The sequence below is a fragment of the Tursiops truncatus genome, chromosome 2 (genome assembly GCF_011762595.2).
Source record: "Tursiops truncatus isolate mTurTru1 chromosome 2, mTurTru1.mat.Y, whole genome shotgun sequence".
Lineage (NCBI taxonomy): Eukaryota > Metazoa > Chordata > Mammalia > Artiodactyla > Delphinidae > Tursiops > Tursiops truncatus.
This window is the reverse complement of record NC_047035.1, coordinates 217,817-234,903: the sequence shown is the minus strand read 5'-3', so window position 1 is coordinate 234,903 and position 17,087 is coordinate 217,817. Positions and strand designations below refer to the sequence as shown.

Genomic DNA, 17,087 nt, shown 5'->3' with positions numbered 1-17,087 from the left:
TTCTTAGAGAGAAAACCAGACACTCACCATGGGATTGAGGAGTGCGCTGGAAAAGTATTTACCAAATTTGTTTGAATATTTATGTTTATTCAAATAACTTCATACAGGTGCTTGTATCATCTTACAGCTTCCAGCCTTTACCACTCCCTAAAAAAGGATTATGTAGTCAGTTTTTATGGTTATTTTCCATACGATGATTATATACCTGTTTCTGTTCCCTTTTCTCTATCTCTCTATTTTATCTAAATTTCTATTATCAATCTCCACACTACATGACAAGGTGCAGGCAACACAGCCCACATGTTACAGCCCAGCCTGTGTCCCGACATTTCCAAAGGTCCCCTGATCAGAGAATGCCTGCAGTGCTGTATGGACGTCAATTTCCAAATATCAACATGACTCATTCTATTCAAGTGAAAGAAGTTGCATCAGACAGGACTGGAGACATTGTCAGGGTGAGAGGAATTGGAAATCCATCTGATGGCGGAAAGCAGATTTAAAGTTCAACAGTAAAAATTATTTATGTCTTTAAACGATTAAACACTTGACAACTATTAACAGAAAGTAGTGACCTAACCTTCAAATAAAGGTCTCTTGGAGAAATATTTCTGTGTGGCTCTTCATAAGATAGATGAGGAAACACAGACAAGCCTGACTCCATGAAAAAGTCTCAAGATTAGAGACAAGAAAGTTCCCTGGAATCATTGTGGATGAGGCTTTCAAGGGCGGCAATGGTCCAGTGGAGAAACCACAGCTTCTGAGAGAAAATCCCTCCGTGACATCCTCTGCACCTGCCCTGAAATGGGTCCTCTTGTTTCCTGATGACCCTGATCGCCCACTGGTGGTTGGAGCGGCCCCTGCAGGGAGGGTCCTGTCTGGACTAACCCTGACTTCTCACTGGGCCTCCTGGGACAGTAACACAGGGCTGTGTCCTAGGTCATCACAGAGCTGAGCTGCAGGAAACACAGAATTTGTGAGCTGTCGCTGAGGTGGAGAGTCATTTCTGGAGAGACAGCCTGTGTGCTGTGCTATTCCCAAAACCAAAGCACCCCAGTCACCCCAGCCCTTTCTCTGGGGGCTGAGGGATCCAGTCCCAGCAGTCAGCAACGTTTGTGATGGAGAATCCAGAGACTGAGCGGTTAAGGAGAGGATCTTCAATAGTCCTGGGCCCGATTCCTGCAGCAGCACCTGGGACAGTACGACTGCGAAGGAGAATAAAGGAGACACCCACTTCACAGATGTCATCCCATAACTCCACCTTCCTCAGACCCAGGAGATGCTCACAGCTGAGGGATGCCCGCAAGAGGAGGAATGACCAGAAGATTTTCATGTTCATTTTGATCAATGCTCTGACTCTAAGAGAGTTATGTCAGTGAAGATGAGACCCGTGACTCTGAGTAGCACAGGTGCTGTGCTTTCCCCTTGAGCCTGGGTGTGATGTGCAGGTGGAAGCATGTTTCCATATAAAGATGGTCACGGCTGGTCCTTCTCTAGGGCTGTGGAGGAGGGTGCTGGCTGAGATCCAGGGTGGACACCGCTTCATGTCACCTCTGAAGAATGGGTGATGTTTCTTTTCCAATACGATACTTACATTTCCATATATGTCTATCTGCGTCTATATTATAGGTGTACTCGTTGGCTAGTGTGGCCATTACAGAATAACAGACTGGGTGGATTAAACAACAGCAATGGATTCCTCTCAGACCTGGAGGCAAGAAGTCGAAGGTCATGGTGTCAGCAGGTTTGGGTCCTTCTCAGGCCTTTCTCCTTTGCTTGCAGATGGACATCTTCTCACTGAGTCCTCAGATGGTCTTTTCTCTGTGTGTCTGTGTGCATCCCTGGTTTACTTGTCTGTTCTTTATTCCTCTTCTTAAGTGTGACAAAGACCCCTGACCACCCCTTAGCCAACACGCTCCTTGCAATTCTCTTCTCAACTAGTGTTGACCTGTGGGCTTCTGTGTTTATATGTGCATGGCCAGGTTTTGTCAGCAGCCCTGCTAAGTGAGAATAATGAGAATCCCCTACCCTTGAACTCTGATCCCCCGCAGTATTTGATCAAATCCTTCAAACCCCCTATCACCCACATGATATATGATCACCCAGGTCGGCCTTTGGCAAAAATCCTTTTGAGTCTATGTAAATATAGCTTAAGGTCTCCCTTAGCCTGTATTTCTTCTCTGAATAATTTCCAGTCCATTCCACCCCACCCTCTTCTTGGCCATAAGCCCCCACTTGAAATACTGTATTTGGAATAAGGCCAAGTTTCCAAAACTGCATCCCATATGCAGCAGTGAGTTTTGTCTACATGTTTTGCATGAGATTTATATTGGATACATGAATATCAATCCCACAGCCCATGGCCATGTAATCATGCCTGAATGAAGCTGATGTCTCATGTACATTTTCCCTAAGTCCACTCACAGCCGTTTGTGCGTAGGGACACTAGACTTTCCTCAGCCGTATGCCTGGGACTACTTTAAACAATCGCCAAGAATCACAGAAATGTGAAAAGCATGGCACTAATTTGACCCCAGAAAGTGCTCAATTACAGGACGGGAGTTGAAACAAGAAAAGAGAGCATCACCTTGACTGACCTCAGCTGGGAATGTGTGTGTGTGTGTGTGTGTGTGTGTGTGTGTGTGTGTGCGCGCATGTGTGTTGCCTGATTCAAACAACCGGCCACATTCTTAATGTCCGTGAATGACCACAAAATGACAGTATTTATTTTGGGTGCTCATAAAAGCCAGAAGTAGGTGAATTTGCAGATATTGAATCTGTGAATAACGAGGATAATTGCACGTGCAGTATTGGAGCACTCTGGCGTTAGAGGCTGTAACACTGCCTGCTGCAGAATTCAGAACGCTTGTGCAGGTTGCCTGAAAGCAGGAGGGTGTGCCTCTTCTTTCCACAGGTACAAAAACCAAACAACAATTAATACTGTTTAAAAATCTCATGTGCACTCTCAGGATATTTACAAGTTTCACGAACTTCAGGCTGAAATTGAAAATTATGGTGAGCCACAGGGTTGTTCTGAGCACCTTTGACAAAAAGGTAAATAAAGAAATGAAAAACAACCTTAATTCTTGAGTATTAAATGTGTCTGTGCATATGAATATATATATACACAACTATAATAAAAATAAAAATTAAGCAAATATGTACATGCACACAAAACTTTCTAGACACTTCATAATCCACAACAATGAAACATTAGGATACAGAACAGGGTCTCTGGTGGAGCTCCTGGGCAGGAAGAGGAAAGCACAGGTTCTAACAAGAATTCCCTCCCAGCCCCTATCTGCACCTGCCACAGGCCTCAGCCCTGTACTTGGTGGGTCCTGTGCGACCCCTGGTGGTAACGGGCCTCCGTGCAGGGAGGTTTGTGTCTGGGCTCACACTGACTTCCCCTCACTGTGTCTTTCGCACAGTAATACACGGCTGTGTCCTCAGTTGTCAGGCTGCTCAGCGATAAGTAGACTTGGCTCTTGGAGGTGTCCGTGGTGATGCTGAGCCGGGACTTAAGAGTTGGGTTATAATATGCGCTTCCACCAGTATTTATCCCCCCAACCCACTCCAGCCCCTTTCCTGGAGCCTGCCGGACCCAGGCTACATAATAGCTGGTTAATGAGAATCCAGAGACAGTGCAGGTGAGAGAGAGGGTCTGTGAGGGCTTCACCAGGCTGGGTCCCGACTCCTGCAGCTGCACCTGGGACAGGACACCTGTGGACAGAGAGAACCACGGTGACTCATGGGCTCAGATGCAGCTTCCCCAAGTGTTCACGTCTGAATCCCTGAGACACTCACCTCTGGGAGCTGACACCAGGAAGAGGAAGAACCACAGTGGATTCATCTTCTTGCACATGAGATTCCTGAAGCCCAGAAATTCTCTTCAAGCATGAGGAGAAACCCGAATTTAAGTGAACAGGTACTTTGTTTTTACCTTGTGACATAAGGGGATGTTTGCATATGGGAGGGACCAGGCTATAAAAATCGGAAAGTAGTGAAGGGAGGTCCCAGTCTCTGGGGCTCCACCTGAGGAGGGTGCTGACTGTGCCTTCAGAGAACTCAGCCCCACCTGGCGTCCCCTCCCTGTGCCTGGGGTCTCTGTGTCCAGGAATGAAATGATGCTGAAGGGCTAGTCAGGAAGTCAGCTGTGCTCAAGGATTAACGGCAGGTTTGGGGATAGACTTTAGTCCCGTGGAGGCATACATTTCACATAAATACCCATCACACATTCTGGGTCCTCCAAGATGTCAGACGCAGACTCTTGCTTTTTCCTTTCTGCATTACCTCATGGATGCGCAAGTATTTGAGACAAACCATACATGTCATAATGACATTGAATTCAGACAAAGTCAGGTAAAATTGAATGTTTATCATAATTCACAACAGAGCTCATTTTCCCCTTAACTTGGGTGAGCATTTCTTCACCTGAAACAGTTTAAATATTATCAAGACTTGCTCTGGAGGTGGATTTACTCTTAAGAACTAAACACACCGTGTATTTTGTGGACAAGGTAGTCATTCTTGCTGAGATGGTCATGGGTCCCAGCACTGCTGACATGGCCAGTAGCCTGACCTGCGTGTTTCCTGTGCACAACTGTGTGTCTGCAGGAACACCGCGAGCTTCAGGGCCCCTTCCTTGTGGGTGGACGTTGAGGAATCCCCAGGGCTAGCAAGGCCTAAGAACAGACAGCTCCTGGAAGCTCCTCAGGACTCCAACATGCTGGGCAGGTGACCTGGTCACAGTGCACAGACTCACTCCTTCTAGAAGTGTTCATTTTTACTCTCCCTGTCACAGCCAGTGACATTGGAGCTCACGGAACACAGTTCCCAATGTGCTGGGTGAGAGAACATGCATGATTCTTGGAAGTAAACCTTCACAGTGAATGGCTTGCAGAGTATGAGGGTGTCATGGTCATAAGAAAGCTCCCACTTCAGGAAGAAGGTTCTTTTGAAAAGTCCACCTGAGAGCAGCTCTCCCGAGTCCCTGGGTCACTGAGTCCTGGGACTGTGCCTGAGGTCATATAAGTTACTGGTGCTGGAGAGCAGAGCACAGCTCCATCCCATCTCACTGTGGGCACTGAGGATGTGGCCTCACCATCTGCATTTCAGTCTGCAAGGATGTAAATTGGGGATCACGATGGTAATGGTATGTCTGAAATTTATAGTGGGGTTGCCAGGGGTGCTGAATGTTGACATGAGTGTCATCAGTGATGTTACTTCTCCTGGGAACCAGAAAGACCAATGTGAGTCCCCATCTCTGACTGACACCCGGTACATGTAGCCCTGGCTCCACTCCTGCCCTGAGAGGTCACACCTGTGTGTCTGGGGCAGGTCAGCTCTCCCTCAGCCCACTGATTTCACCTGTACACTGACTGATGTCGAGCCTGCCGTCTGTGAGAAGATATTTACTCCATACTCTTTAATGAACAGAGTACTATACTTCTTGTAGCTTTCCCAATAATATTTGCAGAGTAAATTAAATACTAAAGAATCTGCCTGCTTGAGTGTCGATAATAGGAGAGCCAATCACAGTTTTATGGGCAAGAATCACAGGACAAATCTGGACCCTGTTGTCAGGACCTGAAAATTGAGCTGATACGCTGTGGGGTAGGGAAGCGGAAGGGATGGCATCTAAAACCTAGAACCAGGTGGGCCCATTACTCAGCAGGTGGAAGAAGGGGCTGCATTTGTACAGATGCCCCAGCATCTGACCTGCCCTTCTTGAGATGGTGGATTAGAGGAGATCCAGCCAAATTCATGTTAACATAGAAGGATATATAGCAGGTGTCTTTACGTTTCAGTGGGTGGAGATGTGTCGTTAGGGTCGATTTATCCCTAGGAAAAATGTGTTAGGTCACAAGAACTAAAAAAAGTTATTTTTCCTTTGTGGAGAAAATTGGAGGGAATTATGTCTGGAGACCAGATCATATGGTAATGCTGGAGGGAATATCCATTACAGATGCCCAGTGGGTGATGGGAAATGAAGTGGGGAGATTTCAGTCATCTTGTTTGCAGTTTACCAGCGATGTTCACAGCAAGAGGGCCTGAACATTGTGATGGGAGGGAGAAGAGCTGATGGTGGTGGGTTCATGGGGCCACGTAGACAGGTCCTTCTGATGGTCTCTGTGTTTTCCCTTATAAAATCTTGAGAATATAAGCTCAGAATGAGGTGTGGACTTCAGGAACATTGAGACCAGATGGTTTAGGTCATTTAGTATGTTTGTTGGAATCATTGAGAAAAGAAGCAGCAGGAAGTATACTTGGAAAACAGCAATGCCCTCGTGTGATATTAAATTAGTTGTCTTAGATGTTACTGACTGTAGAGACATTCACTATCCTCACATTACATCTTCTAGATACACTTGGAATCCAGTTTCAAATGTGAGGGATGTAGATGAAACATTTATTATGAAACAACAAGGTATCTAAAATTTAAGAAGTATAAGTCAAAGTAATGGAAATGTGTTACTGAAATTGTAATTGTCAAACTCTTCTCTGGGGCAACATAAATTAAAATTAATAATAATAATTCAAGGTATTGATTTTGTTTTCAACCATTGCTAAATACATTGAATCACTCACGTTACAGTCATAGATAAACTCAGATCCGTCACGGGTAAAATTTATTGTTAGGAAACCGTCACTCTAACTGATGAAATCTCACTCTCTCATCAAGGATCTGTGCCTCTGTGGACACGCAGCACAGTTCTCACCAGCAACACAGGAAGGAGGGTACGTTGGTACATTTCTACTTTTCCAGAAGAGCATCTCTGAAGAAGTCCCGCCTCTGTTTTCCCATTCCCTCCTTGTGGTATCTGAAAGAGGCCTTTGAGTGTACTGTGGCATGTTCCCACATGAAGTTCCCATGGCTTAGGAAGTGAAAGTTTAACTTCACTTTTCATTGTAATAGAAACACAACAAGTAATAATTGAGAAGCAAAAAAAAAATACATTTAAAATTTACCCAAATGAAGCTAGAGATTCGCAGAAAATATTTACAAAAGACATGTCTAGTATATGTGATTGTTATCTAATATGTACCAAGAAGCCTTAAAATCAACAATAAGAAAGAAACAAAAGGATTAAAAAATGGGCTAAAATCCTTAACAGACACCTGACCAAAAAGACAAAGTGTTTGCAAATAAGGCTGTGGGAGAACATATGTCACAGGGAAGTGGCATTCCGAACAAGGACATATCCCTGAAAACTTACCAGAGTGGATCAGATCAGGACTCTCAGAACCTTAAACACCTGCAGGATGTGAAGCAGCAGGGGGTCCATTCACAGCTGGTGGGGATGCAGAACGGGTGCACCTTGGGAGACATTTTGGGGGCTTCTTGCAATACTAAACATACTCTTATCTATGTTTCAGCAATAGTGCTCCTTTGTATGTATCTGAAAGACAGTAAGACTTTGGTCCAGAGAAAACCCTGCACACGATGCTCACTTAGCTTTATTCATATTTGCCACAATTTGGAAAAGACCAAGATGTCCTTTCATAGGGTATGACGAATAAACTGTGTACACCAGACAATGGACACTGAAATGTCACACCGATTTGGAAGAAATATTGAAGGGTGAGATGGAAATGCAGAAAAGATATGCCAGAAAAACACACCTGGCAAGGTGATGTCAGCAGAGTGACAGTGGCCGTGAGGACTGAGGTTCCTAAGAGGTTGTACAGCGTGAGGCTGAAGAGAAGACAACTTGGATTTGTCAGGAGGGAAATCTTCTCCTCTGCCCCTCCTGAGTTCCTGAGGCTGGACTCATAATAAAACTAACAAAGACAGATTGACAGGAGAAAAGAAAAAATTTAACCATGGGCATAGATGGGCCATAGAAATGGACCCAGAAGGGACCAAAGCAGGCAGCACTTTATATATTCAGACAAAGATGCAATATTTGTGAGGAATTGGTCGAAGGAGGAAATGTGTGCTTGGTTCTCAATTAGTGAAGAACCTAAGCAGGGTTTGGGGGTGACTAGTGCATTAAAGAAAGAACAAGGTTTGTTCATAGAGGCTTCCAGGCCTGAATTCCCATTCCTGGTGATAAGAGTGTCCCTCTGCAATGGAAAGCAGGATCTGGCTGCTAGGTGCTGAAAAGCCAATAAAGAGGCAACGTTGGTAGAAAGGAAAGTTTGCTTTATTTTGGCTGCCTAAACCGGGGGGTGCGGGAGAGAGTTCTCTCCAAAGGCCATCCTGCACGGAGAATCTATGGGAAAACACTTTTACAGGCGGAAGGAGGGGCTACGGGCAGAAACGGCAGAGTCAGCTGTGACAGTCGTCTTGCAGTTGGTCATGTGGTGGTCTGATCAGCCTCCTCTTGATTGTCTTAAGTAGAGTTAATCTTCAGGTCCAGGGTCGGTTTGTTCCCGTTTCTTTGAGGCCAGTTCTTGCAATTGTGGCAGCTTATGTCATGGCTACAGTCTGGTCATCATGGAGTTAACTTCTTCCTCCTGGTGGGAGTTTCAGTATCTATAAGACGGCTCATGAGACATGGACAAGAATATTATCTATAGCCCTTGAGGAGGAACTAAAGGTCCTTGATTTGCTTAATGACTAAACTATTATTACTTCGTTTTGTTGGCCACGTCGTTCCTTTCTAGATTTTCTCACTTCTCTGAGTTAACTTACTCTTAGGGTAAAATTTTGGCACAGAAAAAGGCAGGCAGAAGATATGCAGTAAAGGACCATTTCACTTCCACCACCAGGTACAGAGAGGGCACCTTTCACATGGGAGGTTTATTTCTGGCTTCAGGGTGACAGGGAGGAAGGTCAGAATGTCCCTCTGCACTGGCTCTGTCTTAAGTCACTTTGAGGCATATTTTCGGTGACCTACCCTGGGCGCCAACACTCAGGGCCTCTTTTATTATTTTGTTTCTACATATGCACACCAAGCATGTGATGTAGGTAACGAGACACTTGAATCCTACAGATGTGAAGCTAAACTGCAGCCTGGAATTGGCACGTGATGTGCTGGAGAGCACACATCAGGACACAGTGAGACCTCCTGTCGAGGCCTGGGCTTCTCCACCCTGGACCTGGCCTCCCCTGCAAAGGTTCCTGGACAGACGTGGGCCTGCCTGTAGGTCTGCAGGACTCTTCGTGGAATGAGAACCTGAGTGATTTTCCTTCATTTTAGTGCTCACGTAAGATGCTGTGGTGAAGAAAGGAGAATAGACTTGTTCTCAGCAGCTTGTGAAAATTCATGTTATTATCCACCACACTATAACCTTTCCCTACCAACTAAATATTTTCCTATTGGTAATAGCTTTGATGATGAATATTTGACATAAAATAAACTGCACAGTAGAACAGGATGCAGGTCTTATATAAGCATATAGGGATTCTATATAGCAAGGAGCACATGTAGAAACACCCCCACCCACGTCCCTCTAACTGGCATCTTTCCCAGCGACCCACTGAGGATCCAGGGCTGCTCAGCGCATTTATGCTTCTCATGCAAGAGGTTAGCAGGCAAGTCAACAGCCAGCATCCTGGCAGGGACAGCTGGTCTACAGTAGGACAGGGCTGAGATATCATAATGAGGAAGGAAGAATCTGTTTAACTCTTTATACATCTGTTGGGATAGTTTTGAAACGGGTCTATTTAGACAAGAGTTAGACAAGGGAAAACCTGAATATATAACTTTGAGTCTCTGCCTTTCATATATGTCACTTATTCTCCTATTTCGAAAAGTCTTTGTAATTGAGAGACTGAATGTGTAAGTCAAGAACCATGGATGAGTACAGAGAGGTTCCCCAGGGAAAACTGCTATATGGAGAGGAAACCCCAGACCCTTAGAGGAAAGCAGCCCTTAACTACCATCTGCACCTGCTCCTGCGGCTGAAACACAGAGGAGTTGTATATCCTGAGTGCCCCCTGCATCCCCCCTCCTGCCTCCCTGCAAGGAGGTTTGTGTCTGGGCTCACACTGACTTCCCCTCACTGTGTACCTTTCGCACAGTAATACACGGCCGTGTCCTCAGATCTCAGGCTGTTCATTTGCAGATACAGCGTGTTCTTGGAGTTGTCTCTGGAGATGGTGAATCGGCCCTTCACAGCGTCTGCATAGTACGTGTTACCACCACTACTACTAATACTTGAGATCCACTCCAGCCCCTTCCCTGGAGCCTGGCGGACCCAGCTCATGCTATAGCTACTGAAGGTGAATCCAGAGGCTGCACAGGAGAGTCGCAGAGACCCCCCAGGCTGCACCAAGCCTCCCCCAGACTCCACCAGCTGCACCTCACACTGGACACCTGCAAACACAGAGACATCCTGGTCATGAGACTGTCACACATCCACTGATTCCCTCACTCATATCCACTCACATCTCAGTATCTCTGCTCTCCATAAATTACCTTGTAAAATAGCCACAAGGACAACCCAGCTCAGCCCAAAGTCCATGGTGAGTGTTCTGTCCTGAACCCCGAATGGGAGCACGTGGGAATCCGGGGCTGGAGCTCCTCTCCCAGAGCTGCAGGGTCAGGGCTGGGGCTGCTTTATATCAGCAGAGGAAGGACCCTATTTGCATGACCTTTTAGTATATAAGAGGCTATGTCGTTGAATGTCCTCAGAAAGGGCAGGGTCTCAGAGCAGGTGTCAGAGTCTTGGATTTTGTGGTGTTGATAGCAACTGGGAAATATAACTTTCATTGTGTGATTGTTCCGGAGTAAACCCTTAAGACCCATATATCATCTTACATATGCACTCACATCCCGTCATGTAGCTGTCATTGTTACCCTCATATTAGGAGTGTAAACTACACCCAGAGGAATGGAGGGTGTGTGTAGTGTCCAAGGAGAAACATGGGGTGACCGTTAGATCCAGCATCTGCTCCTGAGCTCTGGGCCAGGCTGCTCCCTGGAACTTACTAGAGGACAGAGTTGGAGTTTCCGGGTGAGGTTTGCAGATCCCCCTCCTGTAATGAGGTCATGATGACTTTGCACTCTTCTCGTGTTTACCTAAAATATATTGAGGGGGTCAGCGTTGATGAGAAGTATTTTCAAGAGTCTCTTATGTTTCAGTATATTCCCTTCACTCCTTCCCTCCCAAGTCATGCATTTCTTCATTTGTAATTACTTTAATGAGGTTCTTGACATGTAACAAAGCGCACACACTCAGAATGAACACTGTGATGAATACTGACGGAGGCATAAGCATTATCAGGAGAGAACAAATCAATTCCTCTCATTATTTTCAGTAGTTTCTGGGTTTCCGCCTTCCTGTCCCTTGTTATCTTCCATCCTCTCCCCTAATCACTGTTGATCTTCCCTTTTTACTGCAGGTTACTTTTCATTTTCCAGAATTTATAAAAGTGGGAACATAATATATGTTCAAAACAAAAAAAATATATATATATTTATTGTTATGGCTTATTTTAGTCAGCACAAATATTTGTGAATACTCTCATGTTTTGTTTTTTTTTAAAAGTCTCACTATCTTTATTTTTTTATTATTATTATTTTTTTTTTAGATGTTTGGGGTAGGAGTTTATTAATTAATTAATTTTTGCTGTGTTGGGTCTTCGTTTCTGTGCGAGGGCTTTCTCTAGTTGTGGCAAGCGGGGGCCACTCTTCATGGCGGTGCGCAGGCCTGTCACTATCGCGGCCTCTCTTGTTGCGGAGCACAGGCTCCAGACGCGCAGGCTCAGTAGTTGTGGCTCACGGGCCCAGTCGCTCCGCGGCACGTGGGATCATCCCGGACCAGGGCTCGAACCCGTGTCCCCTGCACCAGCAGGCAGACTCTCAACCACTGCGCCACCAGGGAAGCCCAATACTCTCATGTTTAGTGTGCATCAAGAATCCTGGTTTTAATAACAGGTTGCATTTCAAGAATGATCATAGCATGATTGGCTTATTTATTAAGCTGATGTGTGATATTGGAACTCTTTCCAGTTTCTGGGTGTTACGATAAAGCTGATACTCGTCTTGGAGACGCAGAGAGATGAGAAGCTGAGAAAATGCTTCTTATTTAATGTTCTTAAAACAGCCTCAAAATGGGGCAAGTTGCACATTATCAAAATCTCACCAATTTATCAGATAATTATAGAACGAAGACAGCAGCAAATTTAAATCTTGGAGAGAGACAAGTGCTCACAGAATAACAAAGACGAAGATTGTTAATGCTGCCATAGGCTGCTGAATGGAACAAAAACTACTACAAGATTAAACTAGAAATGTTTGCCTTGAAGTCAATTGTGGTTAGGGTGTAATAGTGTCCCAACGTCTCCTAAGTAATTACCTCGCCAGTGTCAGCGTGGTCCTGCTAAAGTGTGAGTCAGATGGTGTTACCTCTACCCACACAGGTGTGTCTTCCTACCTGGGACAGCCCAGGATTCCTGCCTGAGCTCTTAGGTCCTCCTGCATCCTGGGGAGGAGGGCCTTGGCCCTGGACTTGGATCTGCACTGTTTCATAGCATCTCCGCTCACAGTGTGACCTTTGTCCCCTCATCCAGTCCCACTGTGCCATATACTTACCACATATGCAATAGGATCGCAGGCGGAAATGCATAAGAATGTTCCAGGTGCTGACTGACGCACAAAACCCTGCCACAACCCCTGACAGTTTACACTGACAGCAGCTCTTTATTTTGTTCACCGTCTCTGCTTAGGGAGGGCCTGGAGGAGAAGCCCATCCTGCCCGATGCAGGGTCGCTGTGAGAGGCTCAAGTTCAGCGACAGGACCGGCTCCTGTGATGCACACTCACGTGTAAGGGAGGGTGACCGTGACTGTAGGCTGGGGGCTCAGCCGGGTCTGAGGGCTGGGCCTTGGGTCCACCTCGTGTGGACATTGCTTGGGCTCTGACTTCCTTTCAGCACGATGCCCGGGACAGCTGAGTGGTCTCTGCATCAGAGCCCTTCCTCCATGCAGTCACGTACACACCTAGACAGAGCTTAACGTAAGACCCCAGATGTCATGCTCGTAATATTTACATAACTGACTTGAAACTTATGTCTCCATCACAGACTGCCCATGAATTATTGTGGTCTTTTCTTTCACAACTGAGAAAATATGGAAGCCACAAATACGTTCTTCCATAAATTAGTACATAAACAATGAGTGATGTATCCATGCTGTGGAATTGTATTCATCAGTTTAAATATTAAACTATTATACCATGAAGGGACATGAGGGAATCCTAAATGCATATTGCTAATTAAAAAATCGGTCTGAAAACGTTCAATTTCACCTATCTCACATTTGGGAAAAGGCAAGTCTATATATAAAGCAAACAGATGAGCATTTAGCAGGAATTGGGGAGAAGGTGTTTGATATGTGAAACATGGGCAATATTTAAGGATGGTGAAATTCTTCTCTATGAAATTGCAGTGGTGGAAACATTGCACTATGAACTTGTCAAAATATATATAGTAATAGAATAAAGAGTGAACCTTATTGAATATAAATGTAAATGTCACTTATAAGTCAGCGACTCAAGGATGGAACGATGCACACTGTATACATGATACCTAATATCATAGTGAATTTATGAATTAGCATGCCTGTAGAATGTGGGAAAATAGGTTTTGACCTAAGTGACTTTGGAAATGAGTGGAGTCTGAAGGCTAAGTTCTAAGCCACTGCACGTAAGCACTAGAACCTGGTGGATAACCGGTATTTCCGTCAGGAATCAGGCTAAGCATTCAGTTACTGCTGTGCATGTGGAATTGAACAATTAGTAGCTGGATGGTATCGGTGGAGCCAGGCTTCTCACTGTTGGGTGGAAAGTAACAGACAAGCAAGGGGGAAAGGCTGGATTTCCCCAAGTGATGTTGCAGTAGGATCGGAGATGTAAGAATGATCTCACTTTTACCTTCACACAGGTCAGAAGGTGAGATACAGAGATAGTTGCAGACGTGTGTGTGTATACGTGGGGCAGAGGACACAGATATATTTCCGAGGTCTTTTAGCTGATAGGGTCTAGAGGCAATGCCCCCAGTGGACAGGACACCAGCATTAGTGTCCTAATACCAACTCTTCTGGTTGCTAATGCTATTCTCCAGAAAAGGATCCACGACTCATGTGAGGCCTGGCTAATTCCAGGGCCACAGAAGAGAATACACATGCTTATCCTGCAGATTCTTGTGGCACCAGAAAGTAAGGAAGTGTTCACACAATTGGATGGGAGCCCGTAGAGAGGATACAGGAGACAATCTGAAAGAGCTCCTCATGGGTGACAAGCTGTAACAATTACAGAAGCAAGGAAAATGCCTTAGTATATAACCTTAACACAAGGCATGAAACAAGTATCTTGATTCATACTTATATAAAGAGATGGAATAAATATATCTAATGGGGAAGGTAGGATAAATCTCCCGTAAGGAATAACTTCAGGAACCTCATCATGGTCATCCTCCCTTCAAGAAGGTGCACTTAACCCTCCATCCCAGAACGAGGCCTGGCGTAGAGATGTTATAGAAATTAAAGGGTGTCCTTGAGTTTCATGATGAATTTTTAGGTATAATATCCCAAACATCATTCGTAAAATCAATTTGTAGTTTTTCTGTATCCATTAAAATTTCTGTCCTGAAACCTACAACAGCAACAGTAACAATAACTCCACTGAGAAGGGAATTAGGCACAGACTTGGAGAATGTGCTTTCTAATATCATATTTATAAAGGACTTGTATCATGAATATACAGCAAATTCACAGCTCAACAACAGTAACAAAAAGTGAAAATAATGAACCCTGTGCCAGTGATCTGAAGATACTTCCGCAAAGATGAGATAAAAGGCTTGAACAAGATTCTTCATTAAGGAAACATAAAATAACACCATGACGAGATACTGCTACTCACTTATTACAACAGTTAAAGGCAAAATAATAAGAAATTCAAATACTGGGGATGATGTAGAGCGAAAGGCCCTCATCTGCTTGCTGGAAGGATGCCAGTGGCCGCCAATTGGAATATATTTGTCAATTTCTTAGAGAGAAAACCAGACGCTCACCATGGGATTGAGGAGTGCGCTGGAAAAGTATTTACCAAATTTGTTTGAATATTTATGTTTATTCAAATAACTTCATACAGGTGCTTGTATCATCTTTACACCTTCGAGCCTTTACCACTCCCTAAAAAAGGGTTATGTAGTCAGTTTTTATGGTTATTTTCCATACGATGATTATATACCTGTTTCTGTTCCCTTTTATCTATCTCTCTATTTTATCTAAATTTCTATTATCAATCTCCACACTAGATAACAAGGTACAGGAAACACAGCCCACATGTTACAACCCAACCTGTGTCCTGACATTTCAAAATGTCCTCTGAGGAGAAAATGACTGCAGTGCTCTATGGACATCAATTTCTGAATATCAACATGACTCATTCTATTCAAGTGAAAGGCATTGCATCAGACAGGACTGGAGAGGTTTTCAGGATGAGAGGAATTGGAAATCCATCTGATGCTGGAAAGCAGATGTAAAGTTCAACAGTAAAAATTATTTGTCATTAAACGATTAAAATCTTGACAACGAATAACACAAAGTAGTGACCGAATCTTCAAATAAAGGTCTCATGAAGAAATATTTCTGTGTGGCTCTTCCAAAGATAGATGGGGAAAGACAGACAAGCCTGACTCCATGTAAAAATTCTGAAGTTTAGGGACAAGAAATTTCCCTGGAATCATTATTTCTTAGTGTGGCATGCGAACTCTTAGTTGTGACATACATGTGGGATTTATTTACCCAACCAGGGATTGAACACGGGCCCCCTGCATTGGGAGCTCAGAGTCTTACCACCCACTGGGCCACCTGGGAAGTCTCTCCCTGGAATTATTACGGATGGAGACTGCAAGGGCGGCAGTGAACCAGGGAAGAAACCACAGCTTTAAGAGAAAATCACTCCATGACATCTGCATCTGCCCTGAATTGGGTCCTCTTGTTTCCTGATGACCCTGCGCGCCCCCTGGTGGTTGGAGCGGCCCCTGCAGGGAGAGTCGTGTCTAGACTCACCCTGACTTCTCACTGAAACTCCTGGGACAGTAACGCAGGGCTGTGTCCTAGGTCATCACGGAGCTGAGCTGCAGGGAAAACTGAATTTGTGAGCTGTCTCTGGAGGTGGAGAGTCATTTCTGGAGAGACATCTTGTATGCTGTGCTATTCCCAGAACCAAAGCACCCCAGTCACCCCAGCCCTTTCCCTGGGGGCTGAGGGTTCCAGTCCCAGCAGTCAGTACTGTTTGTGATGGAGAATCCAGAGACTGAGCGGGTAAGGGAGAGGGTCTTCAATAGTCCTGGGCCCGATTCCTGCACCAGCACCTGGAACAGGACACCTGGGGAAGTAGAAACAATGAGACACCCACTTCACAGATGTCACCCTGTAACTCCACCTTCCTCAGACCCAGGAGATGCTCACAGCTGAGGGATACCAGCAAGAGAATGAAGATTTTCATGTTCATTTTGATTAATGCTTTGACTTTCAGAGAGTTATGTCGGTGACGATGAGAACCCTGACTCTGAGTAGCACAGGTGCTGTGCTTTCCCCTTGAGCCTGGGTGTGATGTGCAGGTGGGAAGCATGATTCCATATAAAGATGGTCCCGGCTGGTCCTTCTCTAGGGCTGTGGAGGAGGGTGCTGGCTGAGATCCAGGGTGGACACAGCTTCATGTCACCTCTGAAGAATGGGTGATGTTTCTTTTCCAATACGATACTTACATTTCCATATATGTCTATCTGCGTCTATATTATAGGTGTACTCGTTGGCTAGTGTGGCCATTACAGAATAACAGACTGGGTGGATTAAACAACAGCAATGGATTCCTCTCAGACCTGGAGGCAAGAAGTCGAAGGTCACGGTGTCAGCAGGTTTGGGTCCTTCTCAGGCCTTTCTCCTTTGCTTGCAGATGGACGTCTTCTCACTGAATCCTCAGATGGTCTTTTCTCTGTGTGTCTGTGTGCATCCCTGGTTTACTTGTATGTTCATTATTCCTCTTCTTAAGTGTGACAAAGACCCACTGACCACCCCTTAGCTAACAGGCTGCTTGTAATTCTCTTCTCAACTAGTCTTGGCCTGTGGGCTTCTGTGTTTATATGTGCATGGCCAGGTTTTGTCAAGAGCCCTGCTAAGTGAGAATTATG

At 45.1% G+C, this 17,087-nt stretch overlaps 1 long non-coding RNA gene and 1 gene segment (V, D, J or C); both read right to left on the bottom strand.

Annotated features, from left to right (window-relative positions):
- Nucleotides 1-3,655: 3,655 nt before the first annotated feature.
- On the bottom strand, nt 3,656-3,907 carry LOC141277909 (uncharacterized). Its single transcript, XR_012329781.1, has 2 exons — nt 3,805-3,907; nt 3,656-3,720 (listed from the first exon to the last, which is right to left on the bottom strand). It is a non-coding gene; the product is annotated as an uncharacterized lncRNA (long non-coding RNA).
- A 6,041-nt stretch (nt 3,908-9,948) lies between these two features.
- On the bottom strand, nt 9,949-10,467 carry LOC109551762 (immunoglobulin heavy variable 3-23-like). The segment is given in 2 exon segments: nt 9,949-10,265; nt 10,368-10,467. Coding segments are annotated over 2 exon segments (363 nt in total).
- Nucleotides 10,468-17,087: the final 6,620 nt, after the last annotated feature.